The sequence below is a fragment of the Dromiciops gliroides genome, chromosome 2, assembly GCF_019393635.1.
Source record: "Dromiciops gliroides isolate mDroGli1 chromosome 2, mDroGli1.pri, whole genome shotgun sequence".
In the NCBI taxonomy this organism is placed as follows: domain Eukaryota; kingdom Metazoa; phylum Chordata; class Mammalia; order Microbiotheria; family Microbiotheriidae; genus Dromiciops; species Dromiciops gliroides.
In genome coordinates, this window is record NC_057862.1 from 98,761,673 (window position 1) to 98,778,272 (window position 16,600).

At 34.8% G+C, this 16,600-nt stretch overlaps 1 protein-coding gene across 1 annotated transcript in view; it reads right to left on the reverse strand.

Moving 5' to 3' along the window:
- Nucleotides 1-16,600, reverse strand: part of NHLRC2 (NHL repeat containing 2) — an 82,477-nt gene that overhangs the window by 46,065 nt on the left and 19,812 nt on the right. Inside the window, exons 3-5 of the mRNA XM_043985451.1 lie at nt 7,781-8,236; nt 3,884-4,005; nt 402-531 (exon numbers count right to left, since the gene is read on the reverse strand). Of these exons, the coding sequence (XP_043841386.1) occupies nt 402-531; nt 3,884-4,005; nt 7,781-8,236 (708 nt within the window). The remainder of the gene's footprint in view (nt 1-401; nt 532-3,883; nt 4,006-7,780; nt 8,237-16,600) is intronic.

Sequence of the window (16,600 nt, forward strand, 5' to 3'; positions counted from 1 at the left end):
AAAAGATCGTGTTGTTTATATGCTTTTAAAAAAAGTTTCTCTACATTTTTTATCGAGTTCATGATTAAATAAAGGCAATCTTGTGGGAGGAGGAGGAAGAGATCATGGACCAGGTGGTCACTACAGTTTTTTAAAAAGTCACTGTGTGTAAAAAGTAAAATTTTCTATTTGAAGTCCAGTTATAATGACATAAAACATATAAAGAGCCCAGTTACTTAGAAATGAACATGCCTTTAATTTCTTTTACAATTTTAAACAGTTCAAACATGAATGACACTCCATTTTCACCTTATTCTGGAGAATTTAAAAAGTATTGGAAAATATTATTTTAAAAAATACAAATTCTTTTATGTATCTAAGTAGGCTTTTATAGATAATAATATTCAAAATGATAAATGTACCTGATGTTCCAAAAACTACATCCCAAGGTGAGCTGATGGGCTGTTCTTCTCCTTTTGCTCCACCCTCTTTGTCTGTGCCTTGTATTCCAATGCCAGCCACAGTGCTCACCATTTCAGTTTCTAGGTCAATCTAAAAAAAATTTAAGTCTGTGATTAATATGGCTCATGATATTTTCCATCTTTCCTCTGGGTATGAGAATTTCAATAGAATATGTATACAGAATACTACTTCCAGTATTATATACAGTCATCTAGGATAGAATGTTGGGCATGGAGTCAGGAAGACCTGAGTTCAAATCCATTCTCAGATACTCACAAGCTCTGTAAGCCTGGGCAAGTCACTTAACCTCTGTTTGCCTCAGTTTCCTTAACTGTAAAATGGGGATCCCAAGGGCACCTACCTCACAGGGTTGTTGTGAGGATCAAATGAAATATCTGTAAAGCACTCTGCATAGTGTTTTAATAAATGCTTGTTTCCTTCTCTTCCCCCCCCCCCAAATACACACACATACTATATGTGTGTGAGGCTCCTACTGCTTGATTAAGATTTATATGCTCTACAAATGCTCTTTATCTCTTCTATCCCTCCTCCCATTACCCAAATAGTGGATTCTGACATCTTCAAAGGCAGATATCTGTTCTTAATCTGGGGTCCACAAATTTTTTTTTATTCTAATAACTATTTTCAATACAACTGGTTTCCTTAATAATCATATTATTTTATCTTATGCTTTAGAGACATGATTCTGAGAAGGGGTCAATAGGCTTCACCAGACTGCCAAAGGAATTCATGACACAAAACAAGATAAGGATGTTCTAAGGCACCAGCATCTGAGAAGAAATTAAGATATAAAAACTTACTTTAAATCAGAATACTTAGTACCTGTTAAAGACTATTACACATTGAAATATACATAGTTAATTCTATTCAGAAAGTATAAAACTTTCCATTTCATTTTATTCCTTAAGATAAAAACTCAGGGCAGCTAGGTGGCACAGAGGATAAAGCACCGGCCCTGGATTCAGGAGTTCCTGAGTTCAAATCCGGCCTCAGACACTTGACACTTATTAGCTGTGCAACCCTGGGCAAGTCACTTAACCCCCATTGCCCAGCAAAAAGAAACAAAAACAAGCAAACAAACAAAAAAAGAGATAAAAATTAAATATCCTATGTTACAAAAAATCTTATTTCCTATTTTCTTTTTCTGAGTTTTTTTTTAAAGCTTTTACAATTTTCTTCTAGACACTTATGGGGATAATAAAAGGAAACTAAGATGAGCTTGAAAATATATCTTGATCCAAGGAATAATAATGTTCCTCCTTTTATTTTTACCTTTTACAGTTCCTAAACTAATTCAGAGAATAGGAAAAGCCATCAAAAAACTGTAAGTTGTCATTATTGTTCTATTAATTTTTTGTTCAGCATCAAGTGGTATACAGTCATATTATGATTAATGCTGTAGCAACCATTAAGTTCTAAAGCAGAAATGGCCTATGTAGAAACTTTGAAAAGGAAAGAGTCTTATGAAGTCACACTTAATTCCTTAAAAACTACAGATATCTGAGCCCCTGAAATTCAGATTCCACAAAGTCCTGCTCTTAAGCCCTACCATGGTATGGCAGGGAATCAGAAATTCCAAGTTTTTGAAAGGTAAGGAGACAGAGCAGAGAAAAAAAGAACAATACAAAATGGCCCTTAAGCTTCTGTAACCCCTTTCCACTTCTGCAGTAATAATGGCAGAGGGATGAAAAGGGGGCAGAAGATGATAAATATTGCAAAGTTTTTAGCCTCCCTATAAATATTAACAGCTATTTAATCCAAATGTGAGATCTTTGTCCAGGGAACACTGAGTGGACATCTTACTATACTTGTGTTAAGGGCTAAAATTCTAGCTAAACTGTCTAAAATATCTAATGAGTGGTCGCCAATAAATTATAAGCTTTAGCAAGAGTTAGACTTTTAAGCATTTATTAAGGAGAATAAAAATTTGGTAAAGAGAGAGAAAAAGGCCTAGATTTCTATCTATTAAAGGGAGAGCACATTTCTAGTTCCCTTCTCCACCAGAGTCCAGAGGAAAAGAGCCCGAGACTGAGCGCCAGTCTCTTCCTTCCTCCTCCCACTAGTCCGCGTCACTTCCTGACTCCTGGTCTTGCCCTCAAAGACCTTCCCTTCATGGGCAGAACTCTTCTACAGTAAATATCCAGCAGGTGGCGTTATTCCAATCGTTACACTTGAGAACTCAATCATATCAGTTTTGCATTTTCAATCTAAATTAATCAAGCAATCTACAAGCATGGATTAAGCACCTACTCTATGCCCTATTGGAATAACCAGGGCAGGAGTCCCAGATCCAAGAGGAGACTGCAGATCTGTCGATTTAAATCTGTAGAGCTTCTCAGTTGGTTGAGATGGCTGGGTTCAACAGCTCTCTTCTGCAACTTCCAAGCAGGGCCACCTCACATTGTTCTTGGGGTCAGAATCACATAGCTGCTGTTTGCTTCTATACTTGTTCCTCCCTAGGACAAGTGACCAGTCCCTAGCCTGGAGTATGACCTGCTCTGTTCAGATCTTCTCCTAGGTCTGTCCTCTCTGACCTGGAATTGGGTAGTCAGTAACAGAGCTGCTAGTTTGCACCTGTTCCTCCATGAGATCAAGGTAACCCAGTGTGAGGCAGGGGACTTGTCTAGCCCTGGTCCATAGTCTTGTCCTTTCAGTTCCTGAGCACTGGGATGGTGTACAGAACGTGATCCTGGATGAACCTCCATCCCTATGATCTCTGTCTCCCTAAAAGAATCTGAGCTTGAAAAAATGAATCATTCTGGCTTTTTCTTGGATTGTTTGGTCAGCACTTCTAATTTGTTTTCTAGATCTTTTTGAAGAAGGTATGCTGGAGGAGCTAGGCTATACTTCTTACCATCCTGGCTCCAACCATCTTCATTTCATCCAAAACTGTATGAAATAATTTTGATCTCTTATTCAAACCCTATCTCTGCAAGTCTTTTCTTTCCCAATCTAAACATTCCCAGATTCATTCAGTTGTTCCTTATGACATAGCTTACAGTCCTATGTTATGGTTTGTCAATGTCCCTCTTAAAATGGAGAACCCTGAAGTGAACACAATTCAGATAAAGCCTAAAAAGTTTATAATAAAACAGAATTATTCTCATGCAGATGGAACTGACATGGCCATGTTTCAAATTCATAATCATTTCTTCTAATTTCAAATAATAAAGCAGTAAGTAGAAAACAAGATATACTTATAATTAAGAATATTTAAACTGGGGGCAGATGGGCGGCACAGTGGATAGAGCACCAGCATTGAAGTCAGGAGGATCTGAGTTCAAATCTGACCTCAGACACTTGAGACTTCCTAGTTGTTTGACCCTGGGCAAGTCACTTAACTCCAAATGCCTCACACACAAAAAAAGAAAAAGAAGAATGTTTAAACTGGCATGTAATAATTTTAGAACTGAAAAATTACCTTTCTTATCAAGTGGTTTTCTGTATCTGCTACATATATTATGTTATTCTTTATGGCTACACCTTGTGGAGAATTGAAAGTTGACTCTAAAAATGTCCCATCTTTTCTTCCACTGTTGGGACCTAAAATAGAAAAAAAGTCAGTTAATAAATTTTTTCTACTCAAAACATGACCAAGATATAAGGGAAATAATCTTTCCTTCTCTCTCTTTTAAAAAAATTTTTGGGGAGATTGGAATACACTTGTAAGTAACATATCTACATTTCTGAAAATTATCTTAATAATGAAGTACACTTAAGTGCAACATGATAAATTTTCAAATGGTCTTAATTGTATGTTGCTCCCTTAAAATCTAATTATTTGCTAACTTCTGAAAAGTAGTCTCTCAATATAGACTCAGAGGCTATTAGCTTTTCTTGTAAAGTGCTAAAAAAAGAAATTTAAACATATATTTTTTTATACACACCCCTTTCCCACCTCACAAAAGTTTTACTCCTTTGTCAGATTACAGTGAGATGGTGACCCTGAATTCCAAAAGGCTATGCCGACATAGTGCAAATTTTGAAAGGTCTTACTAAACCGTGGGAGCTCTAAAGAGCAGGAGAACAACAAACACATTCCATCATCTGGAATTCATCCTTGCTAAGTTTGGAGAGAACCATCACCAGAAAGTTGGGCAGGTGATAAATATCACTGGCCATAGAAATACAAGAAAACTGTGTATGAAGTTGTGGGAAAATTATAATCTTCATTGTTTGGAAGATCTGAATCAACAAAATTTTCAATTTTTTGAGTTATTTTAAAAAGCTAATTTACTCAAATGAATAGTAAGAAAAAATACATTTTTCTATTTTATCCACTTTTTCTTCTTTTAAACATTAAAACTTTAAATTAACATAAATTAACTTTTCATTTTTAATAAGCAATAAATGATAAATATAAAGAATCTGAGTTCAATGATATTTTCAACAACCTTTTGCTTTGCTATAAATCAAGAGATTCTGCTTGTGACTTAATGCTTATTTTCAGACAGCTTTACAGTTTATGAAGTATCCAAGTTAATTTATCTCATTTCATGTCATTTCCTCTTAAACCAAGGTTTTAAAAAAAATTAATGAAAGTTATATTTTCCCTGACCTTTATAACAGACACAGTAGGTTCCTTCAAAAGGAACTTTTAAAACAAAATCTTTTGTAAGTATTCCCAAGTTTTCTTTTTGTCTCAGATTACAAACACATTTTCAAGGCAACTATCTAGTCTTAGTTTTTACGAAGTAAAAGAATAAGCCCCGATGCTTTGCTTAAGACAAGAAGGGATTTTGCTTGAGAAAGAAAAAAAAAGAATAAATGAAAGAGAACAGTCTCTTAAGAGTACAGACCAAATGGTTCTATTCTCATGATCCTAGTTCTTCTGGGTTTCTGCACTGACTGCTGTGCTCTAGGGATGACTGTGATACTCTGAGACTATGGAACAAATGATTTAAGGTTTACAAGGGATCATTTTCTCTGCTGAGCGTCATAATTTTCACCTATGTAGATTCTGAGTACTATATAATATGTTTTGAAAATGGTTTTGAACTTTTGGATTCAAGTTATGGAGCAAATATTGCTATTTTGAACATTAAGCAATTGCAAGAAGTTGTTGCTCAACTGGAATTATTAATCCCTGTTTGTGTATACTATGAACTGAGACTGGAAAAAAAAACAACCAAAGCGATAGCTATTATATTGTTATAACAAAATTACCATGAAATGGATAAAAATATTCACTACACATATTTAATAGCTTTATTATACTGAACAGTTGACAAATGTATAAGATTAGTCAATGCAAATATGCAAATACTTTGTTAATTTATTAGTGACAATGGAAAAGTTACTGTTTCCTTCAACAGAATTCAGACCTGTTGAAGGAATAAACAAAAATAACAATCAAGCATTTACTAAGCACCTATTATGAGCAAGATACTGTTAATTATTTAGATTTTCCACACCTTATAATCGAAATATGAAGTTTCAGATTCCATTATAACTTTTTAACAAGATAAAATAGTATTTTGATAGTGTGCTTAAGATACCACGCCAAAACAAATAGCCTCTGCCCTGAGAGTTTACATTTTATCAAGGGAGACAGAATGTACTTAAATAAATAAAAATTATATACATATAAATACAAGGTAATGGGGAGAGGGAAACACCTGTAGCTAGAGGGATGATAAAAGGACTCTTGTAGAAAGTGGAACTTTAGTTGAACTTGGTAGGTAGGTAAGCCTAACTTTAATATTTTAAAACTTAATTTTCAAAAAAAAGTAATATTCAATCAACAAAAATCTATTTTATTTTCCTTCTACTTTCTGCCCCATCACTGAAAAATCTGAAAGTGCTGAATTCAAATTCAGCCTCAGACACTTACTAGCTATATGACTCTAGGCAAATCACTTAATTTCTGTCTTCCTCAGTTTCTTCAACTGTAAAATAAAGATAGAAATAGCCCCTGCCTCACAGGATTGTTGTGAAGATCAAATATTTTTAGTAAAGTATTTAGTATAGTATCTGGCACATAACAGGTGCTTAATAAATGCATGTTTTCTTCCCTGATGCCCTAAAACAAAACCTTTGCAACAAATATGCTTAGTAGAGGAAAAAAAATTCCCACACATGTCAAAAAGAATGTCTCAATCTGTACCCTGAGTCCATCACTTCTTTATCAAGAGGCTGCTAGCATGTTTCATCATGTCTTCTGGAATCATGAATTTAATTAATCATTGTATATTGTTTAGAGTTCTTAAGTCTTTCAAAGGTTTGTCTTTATAATGTCGCAACAGATCTAATTTGAAAAATAGGTAAAAAAGACAGTACTCATTAGTTCAGAAATGACTAAGTTGTTCAAGAAAATGGTTAATGCTGTCTTTCAGCTTGTTTTGTAAAAGTAAAATGAATGAGTGGGTGCTCTGTATTATGCTAGAGGTCTTAGGATAAAAACACCAGAAATTCAGAGGTGGAGAGCACTACAGAGGCCATCTGGTCCAATCTCAATTTCCTTTATACATGAGGAAACTGAGGCAAAGAGAGATCAAGTGATTTGCTCAAGGTCAAAAAGGTTTTAAGAGTCAGAGAAGGGATTAGAACTCACATGCTCTGACATGGTTTTTCCAATGCACCATGGAGGCATTCTACTAGAAAATAAGTAAAACCTACGTTTCACAAAAATCCTACAAACTACTAAGCATTAAAATTCTAAATAAATTAAAATTTGGGTTTTACTTTGTAAATTCTATCTTAGCTCTTAAACAAATTAGATTTCCATTCCATATACTCTAAATATAAAATTCCAGATTCTATTATAATTGCTTTAAAAGATAAAATAGTTATTTTAATAGAAAAGTAAAGTGCTTGCTTTCTACCTTTATTTTTTATTTATTTAATGTTTTTTTGGGGGGGTGCATGTGTGAGGCAATCAGGGTTAAGTGATTTGCCCAAGGTCACACAGCTAGTAAGTGTCTAAGGCTACATTTGAACTTGGGTACTCCAGGTCTAGTGCTCTATCCACCAAGGCACCTGGCTGCCCCTATATATTTCTATAAATAAACAAAACTATTTTTGGAAGTCATGTTATTCTTGTATTTTTCAGGGACAAAATTATGACTAAATTTAAAATGTAAATATGTTTTGTAATGATCAACCATGATTCTAACTGATGTTGCAGCTTGGTATTCACCACCTTCATTCATTTAAGTTCATGATATACTGGATTAATTTCATGTGACAGAAGCTAAAATTATTTTATTACAATGCCTAGGAATTATTTTTATTCATAATTTTCACCTTTAATTATCTCATCTTCATAATTTGAATTATAAAAATATAAATTAAACATCATATTTTAAGCAGAACTTACCTCCAATGCTGTGCTGGATTTGTCCATTCTTTCTAACAACCAAAATTCTGTGATGTCCAGTGTCTGCTATCACTAACCTATGAGACACATCATCTACTGTTACTTTGCCAGGAAAAAGTAATGATGAGGGTGGCAAAGAATCTCTATAAAGTTTTATTCCAATTTTATTATCTTTAATTTGTCCTCTGTCTTTGTAGTACTTTAAAGCCATTGAAGTGAATAAAAACAATTTTTCTCTGTGCCCCTCTCCAACCAAAGAAAAAAGTATGTTTCCACGGGGTCCAAGTATGACCAGGGTTGGCCAACAGGAAACTTCCAGATCTTGCCAAAGGATGGCATCAGCATCATTAACCACAGGATGGGTAATGTTATATCGAAGAACAGCACTTTTAATGTTATCCAGAATCTTTTCATTTGGAAATTTAGCTGAATGAACACCAACAACAAGAAGGCCATCTGAAAAGGGTAAAAAGAAAAGAAAGCAAAATATTGTACATTATACTGTGTGAACAAAATTTCTCACTTTTAAAAGGATGAATGTTTTACTGAATGAAAAAAAAATACTATTAGTCAAAACCAAAAATTACATAAAAGCAGATTGATCTGCTGACACTATATTAATTTTTTTTTTTTTTGCGGGGCTATGGGGGTTAAGTGACTTGCCCAGGGTCACACAGCTATTAAGTGTCAAGTGTCTGAGGCCGGATTTGAACTCAGGTACTCCTGAATCCAGGGCCGGTGCTTTATCCACTGCGCCACCTAGCCACCCCCCTATATTAATATTTTTTAACCTAATTTAAAATGTATGTACTAATCACCATATTTGTGTATACAGAAGCTTTGCATATGTGTCTAAGAGTACATATAATAAAAGTTATTATTCTATAAAAAAGGAAAACTAAGCAGATTATTTCTCTTAGGCCATTAAAACTAATTTATTGTAGCATATGGTATAAGAAAAAGGTAGTCTTAGTTCAATGTTAAAGTCTTATTGTAACATGCCCTTTGTGTGGCATTGGAAATGGCATGATTCTCTCAAATGCCAACAATAACTCCAGATAATGTAAATATATCTTGTTCTAAAAATGATTTATTATATCCCTTTGAGTTTTCAGAAGGGAATTAAATTTTGAAATTTTCCCTCCAAGAAATTCTTTAAATCCCTTGGAAACACACTGTGACTAGTACCAGAAGACATTCTTTATACAACTCAAACTTAGTATGGGTTATTTTGAATTTATTATCATTTTGCCTTTAAAAAAAAAAAACGATTCCCAAATCTTTACACCCTTCAAAAACATTACAAATGAGTAAGATATATTTCATCAAGATATTTTCTTAACACAAGCTGTTGAATTTGTTTTGGCTGTCATGATAATTAAAACACACTTTCCTTTAGATAAGACATCTGGAAAAAAAACAACCCAGGAAGAGCGTTTTCTATTATGTAATAAGTATAGTATGTCAAATAAGCACAGGAAAAAACTTGGAGACGTTAGGCTGGATTCATTGAGAGAATACATATACCAGTCTATATATTTAATACTACCTTCTAAATGAATATTTGCTGAAAAATTCTGAAGTACATTTTGTTAAAAAAAAAAGTACTGAGGCTAAAAATACTTGTTTAAAAACCTTTTAAAATGTTGGAAGTATTATTTCATTTTATAAAATGGTATTTGGAAAACCTAACCATCATTAAAGAATTAGCTCTACAAGTTCTTTGCTATTTGGCAGATCAAGAAAGACATTAAAAATATTTTTCAACCACAAAGCCAAAGCCAGTTAGGCTTTGGTTATAACAGAACTCCATTAAACATCTGCTTTAAAGACATCAAAGTATACATTATCATCTCAGTTGCCTCTCTAGTTTAAAATCAAAATGAAAAGACTTCACTTAAAAATCTCAATAATAAATCATATGTATACAATCAGTTATTTCTTTAAATTTAAGAAATTACTTTTTTTCCATTAGTGAAAGCAAAAAAAAAATCTAAAATTGAACTTAAAGTACAATTTCTAGTAGTGAAAATAATTTGAAAAGAAATAATTCTTTATTTTCTCCATGGATTTTAATTTAATTTTTTTTGTGAGGTCAAAAATCTTAAATGATTCATAGCCTGTTCAGAGTGAACTCTAACTCTCCAGCCTTACTGAGATAAGTGCACTAGAATAACAAAGAAAGTTCATACAGGAATATCTAGTTACATAGTTCTATTATGTAGCTCTGAATGCAAATTATTTTGAATATAAAAGTCACTAAAACTTTTTCCTTCATACCAACAAGGAAAAATGTGTTCTATATTGGCAGTGAAAAAGCTTTGTTTCTAAACTAGAAACTTAATTACACCTAGAGAAATTAAAATGTATCATCAAGCTTTACAATTTAAAAAATATAAGAGAGGGGTCCCAAAATGATTGAACACTTGAAAGAAGAAAAACCCCCTCTACATTACATTCATTACATATGAGAAAGATATTGATATATTCCACAATGAATTCTAATGATCTAAAAATACAGTTATCATAAACTTAATTATATCTGACATTTAGACTATGCATGGAGTTTTCATTTTTCATTGTGTAACTTTTTACTGCACAAATTAAAATGTACTTGTATGTTCCTACCATTTATAAAACTTTTGAAGCTCATTCTCTTGCCTTCAATTACTTGATGTTTGATGAATACTAAATATTCTCAATAAAGTTGCTTTTCTATACTGAAGTACAAGACCTTATTTTTTTTAATACTTAATTTCTTAAAATACTCAGTGAGAAGATGGTGGAGGAAAGGCAGTGAGAGCTCCTGAACTCATGACATGATCACTCCAAAAAACATCCAAATAATGCCATAGGAAAATGCCCGGAGCAGCAAAATTCACAGAAGAATGTGCTGAAATCATCTTCTAACCAAGAATGGCCTGGAAGGTCAGAAGGAGGGAGCTGCTGTGCTCATACAGGAGTTGGGCCCAACCCCACAGTCACCCTGACACAGATCCAGTCTCAGGAAGTCCTCACCAGAGAAGGAGACCCCCAGAGCCTCTGAATCAGCTGAAGCACCGGTGTCGTCTGGAACTAAGCTCACAGTCTGGTGAGTGGGCTGAGCCCTAGACAGGGGAGAGACTACAGGGGTCTATGCTGGTGCTAAGGCAGAACTTGGATTTTACACCCCTGCTGAGAACCAGGAGGTAGGCTCAAGTAGCAGTGGCCCAGGTGGGGGAGGGGCACAGGCTTGTCGGAGCTAACAACCACAACACACAAAGCTGGTTGATCGGCAAGTTAGTCTGGGGTCATCTAGGACCAGGAAACAGGCCAGGCGAGGGAAGAACCTGATTCTCCTTAAATCATACCACCTGGGACTTCTTAAGCTTGGGATACTGCAGCCTGGAAACAGTGCCCCACTTTAAGGAGCTAAAAGTCTAGTAAAAGAAAGACAAGATGAGCTGACAGAGAAAGGTGAGGACCACAGAAAGTTTCTTCAGTAACAAGGAAGATCAAGGGGCACCCTCAGAGGAAGATGTCAACATCAGGGACCCTATATCTAAAGCTTCCAAGAAAAATACGACCTGGTCTCAGGCTATAGAGGTGCTCAAAAAGGACTTTGAAGATAAAGTTAGAGAGGTAGAGGAAAAAATGAAAAGAGAAATGAGGGTGATGCAGGAAAGACATGAGAAAAAAGTCAACAGCTTGAAAAGTCAAATGGAAAAGGAGGTACAAAAGCTCTCTGATGAAAATAATTGCCTAAGAATTAGGATTGAACAAATGGAAGCCAGTGACTTTATGAGAAACCAAGACACAATAAAGCAAATCCAAATGAATAAAAAAATAGAGGGCAATGTGAAATATCTTCTGGGAAAAACTGCTGACCTGGAAAATAGGTCCAGGAGAGATAATCTGAAAATTATTGGTCTACCTGAAAACCATGATCAAGGAAAGAGCTTAGACACCATCTTCCAAGATATTCTCAGGGAAAACTGCCCTGAAATTCTAGAAGAAGCAGCTAAAATAGAAATTGAAAGAATCCACCGATCACCTCCAGAAAGAGATCCCAAAAGGAAAACTCCTAGGAATATTATAGCCAAATTCCAGAGCTCTCAGGTCAAGGAGAAAATATTACAAGCTGCCAAAAAGAAAGAATTCAAGTACTGCAGAGTCCCAGTCAGGATAGCACAAGATCTAGCAGCTTCTACATTAAAGGACCAGAGGGCATGGGATATGATATTCCAAAGGGCAAAGGAAATGGGATTACAACCAAGAATCACCTACCCAGCAAAACTCAGCATAATCTTTCAGCGGAAAAAATGGGACTTTAATGAAAAAGAAGACTTTCAGATATTTGTGATGAAAAGACCTGAAATGAATGGCAAATTTGACTTTCAAATACAAAACCCTAGAGAACCATAAAAAAAAAAATTGGAGCTGGGGGACATACCTGGGGTTCTACAGTGGGTGACTGTCTTGTGTCTGAGGCTGGGTTTTGGCTGGGATCCCCTGGGTCCAGGGGTGATGATTTGCCCACTGTGTCACTTAGCTAGATGATGACATCTTTAGGGTTAAATTGAGGGGTGAAGGGAATTCACTGGGGGAGGGGAAGGGCGGAAGTGAAATCATACATGAAAATAACAGGAAAAGGCTTATGGAGTGGGGGAAGAGATGGAAGAGGAGCAGGGCAGTAAATGAATTTTACACTCATCAGAAAAAGGCTCAAAGATCTTAAACTCATCAGAGCTGCCTCAAGGAGGGACTAACAGACACCCAACTGGGTGGAGTAATCTATTTAATCTGGGCAGTAAATGAGCCTAACACTCACCAAAATTGGCTTAAAGACCTCAATCTCATTAGAATTGGCTCAAGGAGGGAATAATATACACACTCAATTGGGTGGAATAATCTCTCTAACCCTGCAAGAAAATAGGAGGGGAAGGGGATAAAGAGAGAGGGGCAAAAGAAGGAAGAGCAGAGTGGGGGAGGGGACAGACAGAAGCAAATGCCTTTTGAAGAGTGATAGGATGAAAGAAGATGGATAATAGAATAAATATCATGGGGAAAGGAATAGGATGGAAGGGAAACAGTTAACAATAGTAATCATGAAAAAGAGAAAAGGGGGAAAAAATTGTACAAAAAATATTTATAGCAACTTTTGGTGGAGGCTAAGAATTGAGAATCAAGGGAATGTCCATCAATTGAGGAATGATGGAAAAAGCTGTGTTATATGATTGTAGTGGAATGGTCTTGTGCTACAGGAAATGACAAACAGGATGATCCCCAAAAAACCTTGAAAGACTAATGAACATCGATGTATAGTGAAGTGAGCAGAGCTGAGAGGACATTGTGTGTAGTGACAGCAGTATTGTTCAATGAGCAATTGTGAATAACTTAACTACTCTCAGCAGTGCAATGATCCAAGACAATCTCAAGGAACTAATGAGGAAGCTTACTATGCACCCTATAGAAAGAACTGATAAGAAGAACACTTGTGGATTTTACATATATAACCTGATTACAATCTTGTGGAGGGGAGAGGAAAGGGAGGGAGAAAAATTTGGAATTCTAAATCTTATGAAAATGAATGTTGAAAACTACCCTTACATGTAAATGGAAAATAAAATAAATGTTTGTTGCTTAAAAAAAAAAAAGGTTCGGTGAAATGCTTTAGCCTGTCAAGATTATTCTGGATCCTTGGGTTGGTATTATTTGCAAATTTGATGAGCTTACTACCTAAGCTATCATCCAAGTCCTACTTTGTCTTAAATTAGAACATACTGTGGAGACAGTCAACTAATTAGTTGACTATAAAATACAAAAATATTGGAATTATTATACCAAAATTTCTAGTTGCTTATGGAACATTCTAATAACATTTCAAGTCAGTCCATAAGCAAATTATAAACTTCAAAGGAAAAAGAGAGCCAAGTTAGTTGTAAATATGTGTGTAGAATATAAATATGTATGTATGAAGTAAACAAAAGAATAGAAACAACTTTAAAATATTATTAAAGTGCAAAACTATAAAAAATAAGAGTACCAGAAGAAAAATAATATTGTCTCCTCTAAAGTTTGATGCTAGATATACTTTGTATATAAAATTTGTTAAAGTAAAAAAACAGAATTTACACTGTAAGAGATTTTTTTCCCCAAAAGAGAATTTTTGCAGTCATTATACTAAATACCCGAGTTAAATTGGCAAATTAATTTAATTTTTATATTATAAAAAGTGTAGTTTGGTTTGAAAAATCTATTTGGCCTTTCTGAATAGAAACTTTCTTATCTCTAAACTTGAGATTCATAATAATATATACTTTTCTGATATATTTTTGAAACCAAAATCCCTCTTGAAATTAAGGGGCTAAGTGAATTAATAAATAATGTATTCTCAATACAACTCTTATGTGATTATGCATACAAGACACAGTAATAACCCCTGCATAACAGTATTATAGAGTCTTTTGTTCCAAAAGCTGGCTCTACTTTTAATCTAGGAAAATGAGAATATGCAAATACTTAAGAAGCTGGCATAAAGCAATTTTGATAAATAGAAAAAAAACAACGAAACAAACCAGGAAAGTCAGTATCAGGAAGCCAACATAGAAAAGGATATGTTTAGGAGCACATCATTAACTTCTTGATGTTAATCTCACAGAAGTCAACCAAATGCTCATGTCCTGGTGTTGCTACAAAAATAATGCTTTGATACTTTGCTAAATCTGTTGAGTTTTTGTGTCATGAAATATGGGATTACTGTAAGTAAAATGTAAACTCTTTGAAGGGAGACATTTTCTCACTTTTGCATTTTTAGACCCAGTTCCTAGCACAATGCTGATATACACACATATAAACTGCATAGTTAACTAACATTTACTAAGCACCTATATATGTATATACACCCATAAATATGTGTGTATATATATGTGTGTGTGTGCGTGTGTGTGCGCGCACGCGCGCACAGACACATACACACACAAGAACTTAATAACTGTTAGCTGACTGCAATTTCCCAAATGCAATCCAACTTACTCTCTCCCTCTACTTAATACTGGTCCATTAGCAGTCCCTGTTCGAAAACTTGGTGACAGCAATACTTTAGCAATATTATTTTTATAATAACATGCACAACCCACTGGACTAAAAATGTATTGCCTACCGAAATGCATCTCATAAACCAAGCAAGACATTCTTTATCCATTGGTTCTCCTTTTGTGGACTACCAGGCCCAGCTCTCTGGAGGCCATAAAACTTATTAAAAAGTCCTGGATTCTTGGACTTGATGCAAACAGACTAATGCCATCTGAAAACAGAAGCATATGTAAGAACTCATTATCTATGGGAATTGTCTGTTCTATTTGGTCTCAATGCATGACAGTAGAGAACATTTTTTTTGTGTGTATGTCTCCTTGTTCGGTATTCCCTCATTTGACATTTGATGATGAGATTACTGCAAAATTCTGTGGTTATAGCAAGTAATCTTGCACAATCTTAACATGTGTATGGATATATATATATCTTTTGGAGAACCTCTGGAGAGGCATTTTTTTGAGTCAAATGCCTTTTTTGGTAATCAACAAATTATAAGCACAGCTGGATTTTCTATTCTCTATGTTTTTCAGTCAATTACGAGAAAATTAAGGTTAGCAAAGAGCTTTATATACATTATCTCACTTGATCCTCATAACAACAACCCTGTGAAAGGGCTAGGTAGAGATGGGATTCAAATCAGTTCTCTCTGATCTCTAAGTACATGTATTTTCTACTACCCCATGTTACCTCAGAATACTGGGTTGGATGGAGCATTGACCTGATTTAGATATTCTTAATAGCAGAAGACTCTATAGCTTTACAATATTGCTTGAGCTGGCCTGGAATCCCTTGTCAGAGTCAGATTAAAGATGCAGATTTAACTGCAAGAGGAAACTGAGGGAGGATGCAACAATGGAATAATCATAGGGGCCTTTTTTGCCTTCAAATCCTGACTGTGTGACCTTGAGTCCATCCACCTTCAAAAAGAAATTAAAGCATTCACTCCCTACTTCGCAGGATAAAGTGTTTATAAAACTGAAAGTATTATATATAAATGCAAATTATTGAATAGAAAAGGCAATGATGCAATAGAAATCATATTGATAATACAAAAAAAATACATACAATCCAATATACTTACAACACAACATAACAGAAATTACATACATATCAAGTCCCAGTTCTGCTACTTTTCTAGTCATTTACTTGCTCTAAAATTCACTTTTCTCAGTAAAAAACAGGGATACAGTGACCTGCCCTGACTCCATTCCAGGGCTATTGTGAAGCTCGAATAAGACAATGTAGGTAGGACTCTCTGAACACTATAGCGTTACACAGATTTAAGGGAGTATTATTAATATGAGAGATAGATTTAGATATGACCCAAGAAGCCATTTAGTCTAATTCCCTCATTTTACAGATGAGGAAACTAAGTTAAGTGATTTCTCCGTCAGCTGCTACTGCCCTCCTCAAAATTACCTTGGATGTGTTTTGTTTTTATTCTATATACTTGTATATGTACATGTTGTCTTTCTCAAAAGAATGTAAACTTCCTGAGGGCAAGCACTATTCTATTTGTCCTTCTATCTTCTGCACTTAGCATAGTGCCTGGAACACAGTAATAAATCCTTGCTGACTGGCTGTCTGATAATCACAAGAGCTAACATCTATATAGGATTTACTATGTGCTAGGCATTATATTAAGCACTTTACAATCATTATCTCATTTGATCCTCATAATAATTCTGGGAGGGAGGTGCTATTATTATCCCCATTTTACAGATGAAAAAACTGAGGTGAACGAAC